The 19,547-nt window shown below is 36.0% G+C and overlaps 1 protein-coding gene across 4 annotated transcripts in view; it reads left to right on the top strand.

Moving 5' to 3' along the window:
- Positions 1 to 2,619: 2,619 nt before the first annotated feature.
- The window catches only part of LOC311071656 (CAP-Gly domain-containing linker protein 4), a 57,990-nt gene continuing 41,062 nt past the window's right edge, over positions 2,620 to 19,547 (top strand). For 2 of the 4 annotated variants that reach the window (XM_084096118.1, XM_084096117.1), the window contains exons 1-4: positions 2,620 to 2,757; positions 13,614 to 13,760; positions 14,283 to 14,422; positions 19,409 to 19,502. In XM_084096118.1, coding sequence (XP_083952244.1) covers positions 13,628 to 13,760; positions 14,283 to 14,422; positions 19,409 to 19,502 — 367 coding nt within the window. In that variant the 5' untranslated portion in view covers positions 2,620 to 2,757; positions 13,614 to 13,627. Of the gene's footprint in view, positions 2,758 to 13,613; positions 13,773 to 14,282; positions 14,423 to 19,408; positions 19,503 to 19,547 lie in introns of all 4 variants that reach the window. The other 2 variants (XM_084096116.1, XM_084096115.1) reach the window with 1 other exon arrangement.

Below are 19,547 nucleotides of genomic sequence, written 5' to 3'. Positions count from 1 at the left end.
CAGAGAATTTTCAGTCTAGCCTTTGACTATCATTCATGCAATCAATGTGAGGTTTCATGGTTCAGAGGTTTTTGTGAACCTGTCTCACCATCTTTTAGAAACACACTTTTTGACATTACTTTTGACACTTGTTCTTGGCACTCAGGTGTTTAAATGCCAGCAGGTAATCCCCAGACGTCATTACTGGAAATGGAGTTTCATATGCAGAAATATGCTGTCAGCTGCCCTGCGATATTAAAATTATAATCATTTGCATAATGGCCAATAACAGCCAATAAATTAAATAAAACCAATATTAAAATTAAAAAATATATATATATTTTGTATATTTTTTCAAATACATTTTGGCGTTTTATTTGGAGATTACATTTGACTGTGTTATTAAATCATTAGAGTTTTTTAAAGATCAACTGTATTTGAGTGGTAATTGTAAATATGAAAATAAGGGAAGTGAGCATGCACAATTAAATATCTATCAATGATTGATAACAATTGTTTTTTTACATTTTGTATTTTCAATTTTTGTTTTGCTCATACAAAAAAAAAAAAAAAAAAAAAAAAAAATATATATATATATATATATATATACAGGTAGTCAACATTTGAAGTGGATCAAAAAAGTTGTCCTAAATTGTATTGTTCAAAATTCACGTATAACTTTGATGGAAGGTTTTGATCCACTTCATGTCGACTACTGTATATATATACATATATATATATATATATATATATATATGTATGTAAGGGATAATGTAGAGCGAGGCGGTTGTTATAGCGAATACAACCCCGACAGGGCCTCGACGCGAAGCGGAGCTTGAATCCTGAAGGGGTTGTATTCGCTATAACAACCGCCTCGCTCTACATTATCCCGCTTATTACATGGCTACCTACCAAATAAATCAATAATTTGACACAAAATATTGATTTAAAAATGAGTTTATTGATTTAAAAACGATTGTATTGCTTCCGCTAAAGAAAATAGTCCGTTCCGTCTCTACGGTTAGAATCCTGCGTCCATAGCAACGCTCTGTTTTTCATGGCAACGGTGTGTTATATTTAGCAGCGGTCTGTTATCAAGAAATAACACACCACATTCTAGTTTAGAATTCAACCAAGCCATGTAATAATTCTTGATAACAGACCGCTGCTAAGTATAACACAGCGGTATTAGCTAACCCTAACCCTAACCCTAACCCTAACCCTAACGCTATAACAACTGCCTCGCTCTACATTATCCCTTACATAACAGACCGCATTCTACATTAGAATTCAACCAAGCCATGTTATATATATATATATATATATATATATATATATATATATATATATATATTAGTTTGGTTTTCATTTTATCAAGTTAAGCTAAACAAAAATGAGAAATGTTTCCTGAGCAAATGGCTGAAATAAATTTTTTGTATATTTCATTATATTTCAGTTAACGTTTGTTGTTTATTTTATTTTAAGTAACATTTTTATTTTTTATTTTAGTTAAATATAGATATACTGTGCATAATATTTACTCTTAATGTGATGCTCTTAATGTGACGTTAGTTCTTTACATTAGAGTATTATGAAGCACTAAACACAACAAACTCTAGTCTTCCTTACATCTGAGAATCCACGTCTAGGTTCTGCAGTTATCTTAGTTCACATTATGGAATATTTACAACATATCTGCAATGATTTTGTCCTCAAATTGTGTATTTTAGTATCTTAGTCGTTGAGAAGTTGAGATGCTTTTTATTATCCTAAAATCATATTTAGTCCACAATTTCGTCTTTTACAAATAAATAAATAAAAAATAAAAATAAAAATAAAAAGATAATTTTTTTTAGGTCAGTTATGTGCTTGGAAAGGGGTTGCAATTAAATTCATATTGTGGATCTCCAATAAAATCACAGTGCAAAAATATAAAAGTATTTCCAAAATCATTATTATTTTTTACATTTATTATTTTACCCTTTCATTGAGTCATCACAGTCCATAAACAAGTCATCACAGTCCATAAACAAAGATTATACATCAAATAATTACAAGTAACAAAATATAAATAACATGAATAGAATTAATACAAAAAAATAATAATAATAAATGAAAAAAAGACTTACAAACTTCATTAATTATAAGGATAAAATTATATATATATATATATATATATATATATATATATATATATATATATATATATATATATATATATATATATATATATATATACTTTTTTTACCCTTTCATTGCAATATTACAGATACTGAAGGCGTTTTTTTATTTATTTTTAATTTTTTTTAGAACATGTAAATAACATTACAGAGAAAAACAGGCATGCGTAACATAAACTCCAAAGATGATTAAACAAAAAGAAAAATAATAAAATAAAATAAAAAGAGACATTCACAAGACGCCAAATACAGATTCATAGTATCTTACAATAGACATAGCTTTTGAATTTTTTACAATTTTAAGAGACTTCATTAACAGAGTGAGTTCGTTAGAGAAAACCTTGTATAAAGGAGGAGATTTTGACAATCTACATTTATGAATGAAAAATTTGCCATTCAGGATGATAAAATTTACAAAAGATACTGAAGGCGTTTTTTGTTTTGCCATGCGCTGAGTGACGTCTGAAGTGCGTCACGATGTCGGAAGTGAATCCGGACAAATCGAAGGCGCTGAAACCAGAAGATAAAATGAAAACATGAGCACGAAGCTAGCGACCCAACGGGAGAAACTGCGGTTTTCTGTTTCATCAAGGAGCAGGTATTCTATCGCCGTGTCAGAACATCTCTCTCGACCCTGTCATGTCTGTGTTTGCTGCGTATTTGAAGCAGTCGATGTGTGAAATGATGCATGGCCCTTCAACAAGCTGTTGCAGTGTGTGCAGAACTCTAGTGATGCTCTGTGTAGTAAACGAACATGATAGTTAGGTTAGTTCAGGAAAATAGATGCATGCAATTACATCTTTGTGATAACAGTCTAAACTGGTCAATAATCAGGCTTTAATCTGGTTCTAATGCTCTGCTGATCCAGTGCATTCGAGCACTGTGTGTTATGTAACGAGTTATTACTTATAAAAGGTGTTGTACATTTACAAAGGTCAGTCAGAAGCGTAATCTGTAATTTTGACAATAAACTATCACATCTGAGTGCTGAACAAGACACATACTTCATGGTAAAGTGATGGTTTGAGAAAGCGAAGATGCATAGTAGGCTATCAAGGAATTACCATGGTACAAATAGTAATACATGTTAGTACTGTACCATGATATATGTCCAAAAACACGAGGACAAGGAACAGATTGTGTAAAACAAAAAAACAAAAAGTACTGAGTATTTTAGTTGTTTAGTGACTCGCTAAAATGGACTAGATATATAACACTAGATATTTTCCTGCATTTATATGCATTTTGATTATATGTAGTGATGTAATGATATACCAGATGGACATAGTTTCAAATTATGCAGACAGCCTTGTTAATTTTGTTTTGATTTAAATTGTCAATTGTGAGTAAATAGTATGTAAAAACAAGTGATTCATTTTAGCAGTGATCATTAATATGCATTATACTGTACCTGCATTCTCTTGACCATCCTCCATTATTATTTTCTTTGGAAATAAACATCTGTAGATATCGGCTATTTAAACACCTATATCGGCTGTAACTAATTATAACTAATGTGTGTTAAGTCAGTTGCACAGGACAAGACTCAAGCTTCAATGTTTTCAGTTTCAGTTTCATATTTGTTGATCCTGAAAACAACATTTCTGTCAACCAATCAAATTTAATTGGTTAGTTTATGTCAAGTTTAGGCTTACAACCAGGGTTAGGTGCTTCTACATCAGTGTTATCCACCTGTCATTTCCCTCTGATTTTAGGGATAAGTTATGGGTAGGGTTAGGTTTAGGGATAGGGTTAGGACAAAAATTTTTGGACAGGAATGTTGTTCCAGGATCATTAAAATATGTTAGTAGGCAAAATCACATTGACCGTTCACTGACTCGATTAGATAATGTTCTTTTAAAGTAATTTTTATGTTGCCTCAGAAAAACCTCCATTATGTTATGGTTGTAAAGGTTGACCTTTATTATTGTGTTCCCAAAAAAGAACCAAATGGGAACCAAATACTAATGTGCCGTGCTTACTCGGGAATCATGCTGTCCTTTTTCGGATGGTTTTATTGTTGTTCAGGTTTAGTAGAGCAGCCCATCTGACCTGACCAACAAAGCAACAAAGGGAAAGTTGATCGTCACAACAAGCTCTCTCAATACATACAACTCTGCAGTCTATGTAATAGGTAACTTAAATCCTGTCTTTGTGCAGTCATCTGTTTTTATACTTCAGTATAACCGTGTCTCTGTCTATTATTCTGTCTTTGTTACTGAAACCTCTGATCTATTAGAAGAGTATTTACTCTCTCGAGGGCCGGGTTTTGCTGTGCACACACACCTTGAGGTGCTCTGAGTGGTTCGCTTATAATGGACATAATGCCACATATTCTTGGTCATTATTAATCATTCGTTGCCATGCAAAGGTAATAATGGCACAGTGATTCAAAGGTGGATATGAACTGTTACATCTGTAAAGATGACAGATTATGAGTATATTTAAAAAGCCCTTGTGAAGTACACAAGTTAACAACTTAAGACAGAAAAATAACTTTTGTTTTCTATGTATGCAGTGCACATTCAAGGCATGAATTTTGATTAATCTCAAAATCGGAATTCCCAAAAATGTGCCTGAAATATTCTGTTAGATTCTTAAATGCTGTTATTTTTCACAAAAATTAAATAAATGGATCTTCTCCTACGTGTCATTATTTCCTCTGTACAGTGATCTGTAAATCACACATATTTGGCATCATGTAAATCAAGTGAACCTTGACTGTTTTGCATTCAGAAAGAATTTTATCTCCCTACATGGGAATCTCAGTTCAGTCTCAAAGGGCTTTTTACACGACACAGTTTTCAACTAAAACTGAAAATCTTCTCATGTGTTTTGGCTGCTCGTAAACTACAAAAATGTGAATTTGTGAAAATGGTGATGTCAAGGGCAAGTTCTTGCCTGGCAGCGCAATACAGTGTTTTTAGTCGTTTTCGTGGATCCGTGTGAACAGGGATTGTTTTGACAACATTGTCGCCTGCATGCGAAGGAAAAACTTTTTTAGTACATCCTTGTCGTGCAAACACACCCTTACTCACCCTCATTTCAAATCTGTATGCTTTTCTTTCTTCTGTGGAACACAAAAGAAGACATTTTGAAAATCAATGAGGTCTAAACCATTTTGGACCCCACTGACTTTCATTGTTTTAGAAATCAAAAAACTGCGTCCACTCATTCATTTACCACAACAATTTTTTCCACAAATGAGAAGTTGAATGACATGAGGATTTATTTATTTTTTTCATTTTGGAACTTTCAAGTTTAGCTTGTTTTTATAAGCTGAGTCAGTCAATATTCTTTTCTGTGATAATAGAAAGATTAGCTCGTATTGGACCCATAACATTCCTTTAAATAAATGCAAATTTTACTTGCAAATTGAAATAGGATATCAATGAACCAACCGAACACTTTTTCTTATGCACACGTTTCACACAATTACGTTGTACATTCCGTGCCACCAAATCTCATTCAAATGACTCAGTCACATGGGCCAAATGATTACGTAATTCTAACTACATGTTGTAGTGTGCTGACAGTCCACTTGTGAATGCAACTTTTGAAACATTATGGATATACCTGTAACCATACATTACTGACTTACTGGTGGACCTCACTAATCAGTAATACACTTGTTGAACAACTTTTCCCATCTCTACTAGTTAGTAGAAAATCTAAAAACATTCAAACAAAGAGTAACCCTTCCCTTTCACCAGGGTGTGTTTCATGAATAGCCTCACGGACAGTGAACAGAAATGCAGAACTTGAAGGGTTTACTGTACCTCTGTTGAGGTTCGTCTTAACCCATCATTAGCAGGACAAAACTACCAAAATGTTAGATATTGAGCAAACGCAAAACAGACAGTCAGACGTCCGTGATGGTGAGTGTTGTGTGCTCATTGTTTCTTTTTCTTTTTTTAAATGAATCCTAACCGGTTCTGTGTTTGTTGTTGATGCACAATTCGTCTTTTATATTCGCTTCAGCCTTCTGTAATCTGTTTTTCGGGCACAGAATAAGTGTTCCTTTATTACACCCAAAGCTGAGCGAGTGTGGTATTTTAAGCAGCTTTGTAATTCAGTGTGCTGTGGCTCACAATGATGCTGTGGCTAATGATGTCGGTGAATTGAGATTGCGAGCTCTGGTGACTTTATTAATGACTAGGGCTGTCAGTTTTCATTTTAATGTTATTAATTACATATGCTTATTAATTGCATTCATTGCAATTAATTACTTTCATCAATATTTGAAAACAACAACAAAAAAATCAAAACAAAGCTAAATGAAGATAATGTAGGACATTATATTATTGTGGATGGACAAGTAATGCCTTATTCACACTGACAGCAAATTTAGAGCATCACAGTAACATTAACGGGATAGTTCACCAAAATCATTTACTCATGTCAGTCTTGAACTTGTATGACTTTTTTTCCCCCTGTGGAACACTAAAGATTAAGAATATAGTAGGGATGTAGCGCTGAAAAAAGTGTAAAAAAAAAATATATATGTTTTGATTTGCTTGTTTGTAGGGCTGCATAATTCGGCCCCAAATCATGTTGATTATTTGTAATATATGATGATTAGGATTTGAAGCATTTATCATCTCATATTGCTGCCACTTAGATATCTAGGCAGAGAAAGACCAAGACGACCACATTTCTACTAAGAAGTGTGGGAAAAAAATCGATTAACTTAAAATCAATTTTTTATTATTATTCCAGAATGTGAGAAGTTTTGTGTGCGCACACATCTGAAGCGTGCGCCCAGAAAGTCGTTTCTCATACAGCATGCAAATGCTGAATTGAGCTCTTTCACGTCTCGCGCTTGAACGGACATATTCCCACAAAATTACGTCAAAAATGCCGGTCTAGGCGAGTATCCTAAATAATAGTCTGTTATATCTTACAGTTAGTTGAGAAATAAAACATGTGTAATAGTATATTGGATCCGTGCAGCTCTTAAAGGGACTGCACCCTTATAAACCTGCTGCTGTCTTTGTTTTAAAGACAGCAGCAGGTTTCTGCTTCTCCCCTCTTCGCGCAACTGAACGCGATGCTGTGATCATCGGCGATTCCATCGTTCGCCACGTACACGCTACGTTAGGTAAAAGTAAGGTGCACAGTCACTGCTTTCCTGCTGCTCGTGTTTCTGAAATCGCTGCTCGCGTTCCCGAGATTCTGAATGGTGACAAGCGCGTCAGAACTGTGGTCCTGCACGCGGGAGTGAACGACATCAGGCTGCGCCAGACGGAGGTTCTGAAGAAAGACTTCAGGAATCTGATCGATACGGTACGCAGCACATCGCCTGAAACAACGATTATTGTGTCAGGACCGCTTCCCACGTACCGACTAGGACAAGAAAAGTTTAGTAGATTATTCGCGCTAAATTAATGGTTAATGTCATGGTGCAATGAGCACAAACTGCTCTTTGTAAATAATTGGAATCTGTTTTGGGAGCGTCCTAGGCTTTTCCGTGCTGATGGCTTACACCCAAGCAGATTCGGAGTGGATCTTCTGTCGGATAACATCTCCAAAATGTTAAATACCTTTTGACTAGTAACCAAAAGTCCAAATCATAGTCTTTGCTGCACCAATTTAACTGATATAAATTCTAGTGTAGAACATGGCATAGAAACTGTGTCTGTTCCTCTTTAGTGAGATCAAATAATAAATTTACTGCAGGATCTAGGAAAAATCTAATTGTTATTAAAACAGAAAATGTTGCTATTAGTAAACAAAAACAATTTCTAAAGCTAGGTCTTCTAAACATTAGATCACTCACACCTAAGGCAGTTATTGTAAATGAAATAGTCACAGATAATAGCTTCGATGTACTTTGCCTTACTGAAACATGGCTTAAACCAAATGATTATTTTTTCGGCCTAAATGAGTCTACTCCATCTGGATACTCCTATAAGCATGAGCCCCGTCTGATTGGTCGTGGCGGCGGTGTTGCAACAATCTATAGAGATATTCTCAGTGTTAGTCAGAAAACGGGTTATAAGTTTATTTCGTTTGAAGTACTTGTACTAAATGTTACGCTCTTAGATGTTAGAAAAACTTCCCTATTATCTCTAGCCTTGGCTACCGTATATAGACCGCCTGGGCCTTACGCTGATTTCCTAAAAGAGTTTGCAGATTTTCTCTCAGACCTATTAGTCAATGTCGATAAAGCATTAATTGTTGGAGATTTTAACATACACGTAGATAATCCAAATGATGCGTTAGGGGCTGCGTTTACAGATTTATTAAACTCCTTTGGGGTCAAGCAAAACGTTACCGGACCAACTCATCGTTTTAATCATACACTCGATTTAATTATATCACATGGAACCGATCCAACCGATATAGATATCATTCCACAAAGTGATGATTTCACTGACCATTACATGGTAACTTGCATATTACGTACTCCTGTAATATATCATGCTGCGCCGCGTTATCGATCAGACAGAACAATCCTTCCATCCACCTTAGATAATTTTTCAAATTGCTTATCTGATCTGTCTCAGCTGCTCAGTGAACCCAAACAAACAGATGAACTAGAGGAATTAACTAGCACTATGAGCACCATTCTCTCTGGAACATTGGATATTGTTGCACCCATTAGATTAAAAAAGGTCAGAGAGAAAAGTAAAGCACCATGGTACAACAATACTACGCATGTTCTAAAGAGAGAAACCCGTAATTTGGAGCGTAAATGGAAACAAACTAATTTAGATGTCTTTAGAATCGCATGGAAAGACAGTATGTCACGTTATAAAAAGGCCTTTAAGCGGCCAGGGCTGAGCACCTCCGCAAACTAATAGAAAACAACCAAAACAATCCTAGGTTTTTATTTAGCACCGTGGCTAGACTAACAAATAAACAGATGTCACCTGAACAAAATATTCCGTTACAGTTTAGTAGTAATGATTTCATGAAGTTCTTCACTGAGAAAATAGAAAACATCAGAACCAATTCAATCCTAAATCGCGCCTTATAATTCAGCCTCAATTATCACGACGCAAGAACAATTACAGTGCTTTACAACTATAGAACAAAACGAGTTAAATAAACTTATCATTTCATCTAAAACAACAACATGTTTATTAGATCCTATACCAACTAAACTACTGAAAGAAGTGTTACCTGTAGTGGAAGAGCCTCTCCTCAATATTATTAACTCATCTTTATCTTTAGGTCATGTTCCAAGAACATTTAAACTGGCAGTGATAAAACCTCTCATTAAGAAACCACAATTAGACCCGCATAATCTAGCAAATTATAGACCCATTTCAAATCTTCCTTTTATGTCTAAAATACTAGAAAAAGTGGTGTCCGCTCAACTGGGCTCTTTCTTGCAAGAAAATGACATCTATGAAAAGTTTCAGTCTGGATTCAGACCGCACCATAGCACTGAAACTGCGCTCGTTAAAATTACAAATGACTTACTTTTAGCTTCTGACCAAGGCTGCATCTCAATACTAGTTTTACTTGATCTTAGTGCTGTGTTCGATACTATAGATCACACAATACTATTAGATCGACTACAAAATTATACTGGTGTTCAAGGACAAGCATTAAGTTGGTTCAGATCATACTTATCTGACCGCTACCATTTTGTCTATTTAAATGGAGAAAAATCGATCATAACTCCAGTAAACTATGGAGTGCCGCAGGGATCTGTGTTAGGCCCTCTGTTATTCTCAATATATATATGCTGCCACTTGTAAATATTATAAGGAAACATGGAATTAGTTTCCATTGTTATGCTGATGACACTCAAATCTATATTTCATCACGGCCAGATGAAAACGCTAAATTATCCAATTTGACAAAGTGTGTTAAAGATATAAAAGATTGGATGACGCACAATTTTCTTTTATTAAATCCAGACAAGACAGAGGTACTAATCATCGGTTTAAAAAAACACCCACAAAACCTCTCACACTACAACTTTAACATAGTAGGATGTCCTGTTACTTTATCCTCTACAGTAAAATACCTAGGTGTTATACTAGACTGCAACCTGTCTTTTGAAAATCATATTTCATATGTTACAAGAACAGCCTTTTTCCACCTTAGAAACATTGCTAAGCTACGTAACATGCTATCAGTTTCTGATGCAGAAAAATTAGTTCATGCATTCATGACCTCGAGACTAGATTACTGTAATGCTTTATTAGCTGGTTGTCCTGCATCCTCAATAAACAAGCTACAGTTAGTCCAAAATGCAGCCGCTAGAGTTCTTACTAGATCAAGAAAATATGATCATATAACACCGATTTTATCATCACTACATTGGTTACCTATAAAGTTCCGTATTAATTACAAGGTATTGCTACTGACTTATAAAGCCCTAAACGGCTTAGCTCCAGTCTATTTAACGGATCTTCTATCGCCCTATAAACCATCGCGCTCTTTAAGATCACTAAATTCGAGGCTTTTGGTCATACCTAGGATATCCAGATCCACCAAAGGAGGGAGAGCATTTTCACATTTAGCTTCAAAACTCTGGAATAGTCTTCCTGATACTGTTCGTTGCTCAGACTCACACTCCCAGTTTAAAACTAGATTAAAGACGCATCTCTTCAGCCAGGCATTCAAATAATACTTTTAATCTTACAGTTAAATCCAACCTCTAGTTCTTAAACACCAGAGGAGAACTGGCCCCCGACTGAGCCTTGGTTTTCCCAGGTTTTTTTTTTCTCCATTAGGTCACCTGATGGAGTTTTTCGGTTCCTTGCCACTGTTGCCTTTGGCTTGCTCAGTTGGGGATATTTGGGATATTTAATTTAATTAATCAATCAACAATACTATTGATCAGCATTACCAAACGTGGACATTTTCCACTAGAAACAAGCATTGATGTATTATTTTAATTTAATACTGTGAAGCTGCTTTGATACAATCTGTATTGTGAAAAGCGCTATATAAATAAACTTGACTTGACTTGACTTAACAGCAAAGGTCAAAGAAAAAAAAAAATACAGTATAACCTTTAAAATTATTATTATTATTTTGTATTATTATTAAATAAATTATTAAGCAAAATAAGAAATTATTGTAAACTATTGTAAAACGTCATTGCATAAATAATTAATACAATTAAATAAAATAAAAATAATTATTAATTAATAATAATATTTAATAAAAAAAATATTTACATTAAAACTCTGACATTTAAATACTAATTTAATGCCTTAATTTCTCAAATTTTAAACTTAAACCATCAAGATTTATTTTGGTCACACAAATGTTTAAACTATTTTGTCTGTATGATGAGCTAATGGAGTTTTAAACAACATTGGATCCCACTAATATTCATTGTATTAACATTTTTTTGTTTTTTATAGATCAGTTTAGCATTGCTATTGTGTACAATGTCTGCAAAAATAATTTGTGCTGTTAGGAAATAAAGGTTCAACAAGCAGATGCTAAAACAGTACAATTGACTTTCAGTATTATATTTTAATCTCAACAAACTATTTTCTCCACATTTACAAAGGCAGAAGAGAGTAATACAGCAAATTTGGACGTCCTCAAATCTAAAAATACAGAACCATACAGCCATATGCCAAATCGAATGCACGATTCTGATGAAAGAATGGGAGATCACAGATTATTGGAGCAACATTCCCAGATGTGTTCCACTAAGTATATGCAGATATTTATTTCATACAGTGCACTGTATTTTTTTACACACTTTTCTTAGTAATGGTCATGAATCCCAGGGTGACTCTTCTCTTCATGGAGATGGAACATTACACCCGCGTGCAACATCAAGCTTGAGCTTATTTAAACTTGCATAGCAAATACACACATCAAATATCATTATATTAATAAATCATAAAACATAACCATAAGGCATAACCTGAATGAATGCACTGAATTAAGTAGACTATGATTACATTACAAGAGGGGGATTGTAAATAAACCTCTTATGTACACTTAAGTCAGCATTAATAAATGTTTGCATAATGCTTCTTTTTTGTGACATGTCTGCGTGAAACAAGGAAAAAAACATGTAGGGAACTAAATTGATTTTACCCATGGGTTGTTAATTGAGTTGTGAAAAGTGAGAATTGCATAACAGGTCTGAATGCTGCACAGCCTTGCATAATTTATAGACATCAAGTAATAGCACAGGATTTTTCTCTCTTTTTAAAGAAATGAATATTTTTTTTTTTTTCTTTTTTTTTTAAGCAGTGATGCATTAAATTGCTCAAATGTGACAGAAAACCCTTTTACATTATTGCAGAAAATTTCTGTTCAAATAAATGCTGTTCTTTTGAACTTTCTATTCATTAAAGAATCCAAAATATTTATCATGTTTTCCCAAAAAAAACAACATTAAGCAGCACAACTGTTGACAATAATAATGTTAGTTGACACCAAATTAGAATGATTTCTGATGGATCATGTGACACTGAAGGCAATAGAGTAATCTGACAAAAATTGCTTTTACATTTTAAAATATATTCAAATAGAAAAAAGTATTTGAAATCATATCAGTATTTCCAAATATCACTGATATAAATAGGATTAATCTTGATTTCACGTTGACTTTAAGCTCTTACAGTTGTATTTGAAATTATTCAGCCCCATTGCAAATCAGGTTTATTGGCAAAATTTACAGACTTTCAGCTGTTCGCAATGAACAAATCAAACAAAAGTAATTGAAATAGCTCAACACAACAAATGTTTTTTCCCCACTACAATACAACTGAAAATGCAACTTTTACTGACTTCCGCAGTCTCAACACTATTCAACCCCCTGAATAGAATCCCTCACAACAGCACAGATTTGCAAAACAGGTGTTGTCTCAAGTACACCTGATGCAACTAATCATTAGGATTCATTAGTTGCACCAGGTGTGCTTGAGCTAGAACACATTAAATATCTGAACTGGCTAGGTTTGTTGAGTCACGTTTGACTGCATGTAAGAAATATTGCTAAGTCAAAAGAATAGTCCAAAAAGTTAAGAAGATTTCATCGCCCTTCACAAACAAGGAACAGGATACAGCTTGCACAGTAAGGCGCGTAATAAATGCATGCGGTTTCCATGTCATAACTCAAAGACGTACACCACTACTGACCCAAAAGCACAAGAAAGGTGCTCAAAATCAGATAAATAAGCCACAGAAGTTTTGGGATTCTGTTGTGTGGAACGATAAAGCAAAACTGGAACTTTTACTGGAACACAATATTGCTGTTTTTGCTGTATTTTGGATCAAATTGGGTTTACAGAAGAGAACAACATTTTAACATTTTAAAAACATTTTAAAAACATTAAAAAAAAGCTTACCGATCTAAAACTTTTGCACGGTAGTGTATATTATTACTTGGATCACTGTCAATACTGAAGTCGTATATCATTGATTTATCATTGTTATCCATAGTTTATTTAGCCTATAATGTCTCCCCTATATGCGACTATTAATGTGTTTTGTTCTGAATATATCTGTGTTTAGGTGGTGAGGGGGCGATGACCAAGGAGGATGTGCTGAGGGAGTCTTCAGAGGGAGACTCGGTCCTGGGGCGGTACAGTATTATTTCCCATAACTCTGAGCGACCGGTGATCCATCAGGTGTCATCAGCGCCCATGCCTTCAGACAGCGGTGAGCGTGTGGGTCTGTACACGTTTCAGATATCCTTTCACTTTCAGTTCAACATTTAGCTTCTGTGAGAATGTTCTCATGCAAATTTTTAAGTAGGTCACATAAAAAAATGCTGACACTCAAGTTATTTTTTACATCAGATTCCGCCTGCGAGTTTTGTCTTTTTTTCGGTCGTAAGGCCAATAAACAAACAACTTATTTAGCTGTTTTCTGAAGTGTAGCTTTATTTATGGAGTAAATTTTTTAGACCCTAAATTGCGGACACTGCTTAAGCTGCTGTAAAGCTGAGATATTGACAAGGTCACAGAAATTCTTTTCCAATTTTCTGCCTGTCAGCACTGATACATCAGTCTCTCTCTCTGTACTCGCTTCTCATTCACTCTCACACTTCACTTTAATTCACTTCAAACTGAGCTGTTTAAGTGAATTTGAGTGATCGGGGCTCTGGCTCAGCATGGATAAATCGAGATGAATAGAAGATGAATATTGACGCCGTTCTGACTCGAGTGTTCTGTTTTGCAGAGTTCTCGTTCTTCGACCTGAATGATCCTCTGTGTCGGGAGGTTCTGTTGGATCCTCGGACCACTGTGCCCGAGCTCTTCGCTGTTCTCAGGCAGTGGGTTCCCCAAGTCCAGCGGAATATTAGTGTCATTGCCAATGAGGTCAGAATCTCAAACCCGTGGTCTTTAAAGACAATGTGAAACATATTGTAGGCCCGTCTCGACAATTGACCTATGGCTAAGCCACGCCCCCTCCACTCACTCGGACAAACAGTCAACATTCGGTAACAGGCGCTATGGCAGCTGTCACAGTAGGAGCCATTTCACAGGAGGCAATTGATGATTTTTGGAGACAGAAAAGATTATATATCATCTCGAAGTCACCAAAAAGGCCTTAACTATGCATTGGAGGGTTATATTAATCATTTTATTGTTGTGTAGGTCGATGAAAAGCTTCAGCTCCAGACAAAGATTTATAGGTCACAGTGTAAACGTTATGGCGTATTCACACCAAACGCGAATTTAATTATTTGCGCGAGTAGATTACACACAAAGTCAATGCAAAGACGCGAATTTGACGCTCTATTCGCGTTTGGTGTGAACGCAGCATAATGAACAGCCTGCGATGTCAAGATTGCAATGCTGGAATGTGTGTGTGTGTGTGTGTGTGTGTGTGTGTGTGTGTGTGTGTGTGTGTGTGTGTGTGTGTGTGTCAGAGGCGCGGGTGCGATCGAACAGTGGAAACATAAAAACATACTCCATTTTGTTCATACAGGACATCATTAAAACTGCAAAGTGTTTAGCCTACTTATATTTGTGTAAAACACAACATTGTGCTTTTGTCAAACTGTAAACACTTGTCAAACTGCAACGCAGCTAGAAGCTAGCCTAACGTTAGCCTAACGTTACGTTAGAGATGTTAAAGGGATACTCCACCGTTTTTTCATATTAAACTATGTTATTCCCTTAACTAAGACGAGTTGATACATACCTCTCTCATCTCAGTGCGTGCACTTAATCGCTCTAGCGCGCGGTGACACTTTGAAAGCACTTAGCTTACCCCAGTATATTCAATGGTATCTAGCAGCAATGAATTTAGAAGTGACCAAACACATCAACGTTTTCCCTATTTAAAAACAGTTACACGAGTAGTTATATGACCAAGTATGGTGACACAAAATAAAACGTGGCGCTTTTCTAAGCGGGTTAAAAAGGATAACTGTAATGTATGGCGGAATAGCACTTTTGGAAGTACTTCGACTCAGCGCAGTAAAAAGTCACGCCTGATCTTCTTCCCACTAGGAACCCACTAGGAAGAGGATTGGGCGTGACTTTTTACTGCGCCGAGTCGAAGTACTTCCAAAAGTACTTCCAAAAGACCATACTTGGTCGTATAACTACTCGTGTAACTGTTTTTAAATAGGGAAAACGTTGATGTGTTTGGTCACTTCTAAATTCATTGCTGCTAGATACCATTGAATATACTGGGGTAAGCTAAGTGCTTTCAAAGTGTCACCGCGCGCTAGAGCAATTAAGTGCACGCACTGAGATGAGAGAGGTATGTATCAACTTGTCTTAGTTAAGGGAATAACATAGTTTAATATGAAAAAACGGTGGAGTACCTTTAAAGATAACGTTCAAATACGTTGTTGACTTACCTTAGAACAGATGTAAACATCCTTGTTTAATTTATCCACGTTTAGTTGGTGTTGTGGTCTAACGTCACATAACTTAATCCAGAGCAGACACTTATCTCGGTTGAGATGTGGCTTGGGAAAGGGTAAAACATACACACCGTCGCCCAGCCTATCAGGATACCTAGTGTCAGAGTTGCATGTACCCCATGCACACCGTTTGACCATTTTAAACTTAAAATGACAAGAAAAAACATATAAAAACGAACTGCAATGCATTTCAATGGACGTGGAAGCAGAGAATGTCCGAGTGTATTGGGTTAGCTATGCACACTGTGATTGGCTCATCACGTTTGGGGGCATGGCTTAGCCATAGGTCAATTATTTTATCGACTTTTCACATGATATACTGTATCTATGGAAGCTTGTTTCCGCCTTTTTATCTCACAATTCTGACTCTTTTTTTTCTCACAATTGCGAGTTTACATCTCAGAATTGTGAGATATAAAGTCGTTTATGTTTATATCTCGCAATTCTGACTTTATAACACAATTGGGAGATTTAAAGTCATAATTTTATGAATTAAAGTCGCAATTGCGAGAATAAAAGTATCTTTATAATTTTCAGAATTGCGAGATGTAAACTTGTTATTGTAAGTCGCAATTATCTTTTAAAATGTTTTATTCTGTGGCGGAAACAAGCTTCCATATACAGTGAGGAAAATAAGTATTTGAACACCCTGCTATTTTGCAAGTTCTCCCACTTGGAAATCATGGAGGGGTCTGAACTTGTCATTGTAGGTGCATGTCCACTGTGAGAGACATAATCAAAAAAAAAAAATCCAGAAATCACAATATATGATTTTTTAACTATTTATTTGTATGATACAGCTGCAAATAAGTATTTGAACACCTGTCTATCAGCTAGAATTCTGACCCTCAAAGACCTGTTAGTCTGCCTTTAAAATGTCCACCTCCACTTCATTTATTATCCTAAATTAGATGCACCTGTTTGAGGTCGTTAGCTGCATAAAGACACCTGTCCACCCCATACAATCAGTAAGAATCCAACTACTAACATGGCCAAGACCAAAGAGCTGTCCAAAGACACTAGAGACAAAATTGTACACCTCCACAAGGCTGGAAAGGGCTATGGGGAAATTGCCAAGCAAGCTTGGTGAAAAAAGGTCCACTGTTGGAGCAATCATTAGAAAATGGAAGAAGCTAAACATGACTGTCAGTCTCCCTCGGACTGGGGCTCCATGCAAGATCTCACCTCGTGGGGTCTCAATGATCCTAAGAAAGGTGAGAAATCAGCCCAGAACTACACGGGAGGAGCTGGTCAATGACCTGAAAAGAGCTGGGACCACCGTTTCCAAGGTTACTGTTGGTAATACACTAAGACGTCATGGTTTGAAATCATGCATGGCACGGAAGGTTCCCCTGCTTAAACCAGCACATGTCAAGGCCCGTCTTAAGTTTGCCAATGACCATTTGGATGATCCAGAGGAGTCATGGGAGAAAGTCATGTGGTCCGATGAGACCAAAATAGAACTTTTTGGTCATAATTCCACTAAACGTGTTTGGAGGAAGAAGAATGATGAGTACCATCCCAAGAACACCATCCCTACTGTGAAGCATGGGGTGGTAGCATCATGCTTTGGGGGTGTTTTTCTGCACATGGGACAGGGCAACTGCACTGTATTAAGGAGAGGATGACCGGGGCCATGTATTGCGAGATTTTGGGGAACAACCTCCTTCCCTCAGTTAGAGCATTGAAGATGGGTCGAGGCTGGGTCTTCCAACATGACAATGACCCGAAGCACACAGCCAGGATAACCAAGGAGTGGCCCTGTAAGAAGCATATCAAGGTTCTGGTGTGGCCTAGCCAGTCTCCAGACCTAAACCCAATAGAGAATCTTTGGAGGGAGCTCAAACTCCGTGTTTCTCAGCGACAGCCCAGAAACCTGACTGATCTAGAGAAGATCTGTGTGGAGGAGTGGGCCAAAATCCCTCCTGCAGTGTGTGCAAACCTGGTGAAAAACTACAGGAAACATTTGACCTCTGTAATTGCAAACAAAGGCTACTGTACCAAATATTAACATTGATTTTCTCAGGTGTTCAAATACTTATTTGCAGCTGTATCATACAAATAAATAGTTAAAAAATCATACATTGTGATTTATGGATTTTTTTTTTTTAGATTATGTCTCTCACAGTGGACATGCACCTACGATAACAATTTCAGACCCCTCCATGATTTCTAAGTGGGAGAACTTGCAAAATAGCAGGGTGTTCAAATACTTATTTTCCTCACTGTATATCCCCCTGAATACCAGAAAAAAAGGTTTGTGAATTTTTGACCATAAGAAACATATGAAGACACTTTTTCTTAAAGATATTTTATTCATATTTTATGCTATGTCCTCTGTACACCAGGACTAATTTATACAAATTTAAATAAAAAGACATGTACAGGCAAAAACAATATGTCACACTTTAGATAAGGTCCAATTTTCACTTTTAACTAACTATTAACTATGACTTTTGCCTCAGTAAACTCCTAATTCCTGCTTATTAATAGTTAGTAAGGTAGTTGGTAAGTTTAGGTATTGGGTGGTTAAGGGATGTAGAATATGGTCATGCAGAATAAGGCATTAATTTGTGCTAAGTACTAATAAACAGCCAACATCCTAGTAATATGCGTGCTAATAAGCAACTAGTTAATAGTGAGAATTGCACCCTAAACTAAAGTGTTACCATAAATACTGTAACAAATGTATTGCTCATTGTTAGGTAATATGTTAACAAATGAGACCTTATTGTAAAGTGTTACCAAATAAACCATAAGCTCATTTTATTTCAGCTGGTTGACAAGGCAATATTTCTTCTTGATATACTTGATTTCCAGAATGTGTTGATTTGTTTTCATAAAATGTGTTGCGGTGAGTTTTTGGGGCATCTAGTGGTTTAGAAGAAGATAAAATAAAATGCTCCTTTTACACCAGGGCATCTTTAGCCTAGTGTACCCTACTCTAATAAGCATTAAAAAAAAACCATAAACACTGTACATACATGGACACAGAAATGTTTGTGCCCTAAAAATGCTTATATAAGTTGGTTTTAGGTCAGAAACCCTGTCCAGACTAGGCTTTGGATAGAACAAAAGACTATAATTGGTGTATTTAGTTTTTCCTGAAAATGTATCAGAGGCAATGAATGTAATTACATTTCAATGAAAGATTGTGAAAGCAAACTTATTCTTCTTCTATCGAATAACAAGGACAGGGACATTTATTCAACTAAACGGAGTCAATTTTAATTTCAGGTTTTCTTGCAGCTGTCATAAAACAGACTCACACACTCCCCTGTTGTGCATTTAGTGTCAGGCTCTGTGAACTGCAACATTATCTTTCTAGACAGTGTGTGCGTGTGTGTGTGTCTGTCAGCATGAAATCTTTAGCTGGATGTCCTTGCTCTGTATCCATTGACGTGAGATTGGCTTTGTTCTGTAGATTCTGAAGAGAGGCTGTGGTGTCAATGACAGAGATGGTCTTACTGACATGACTTTGCTTCACTACTGCTGTAAGGCAGGAGCTCCTGGAATAGGTAAGTGTGTATTCATATGCTCACAATTGAAAATACATCTCTTTG

This window comes from Abramis brama, assembly GCF_963993115.1.
Source record: "Abramis brama genome assembly, chromosome: 21".
NCBI lineage: Eukaryota > Metazoa > Chordata > Actinopteri > Cypriniformes > Leuciscidae > Abramis > Abramis brama.
Note: the sequence above shows the minus strand (reverse complement) of the source record. Positions and strands in the feature narration are given on the sequence as shown.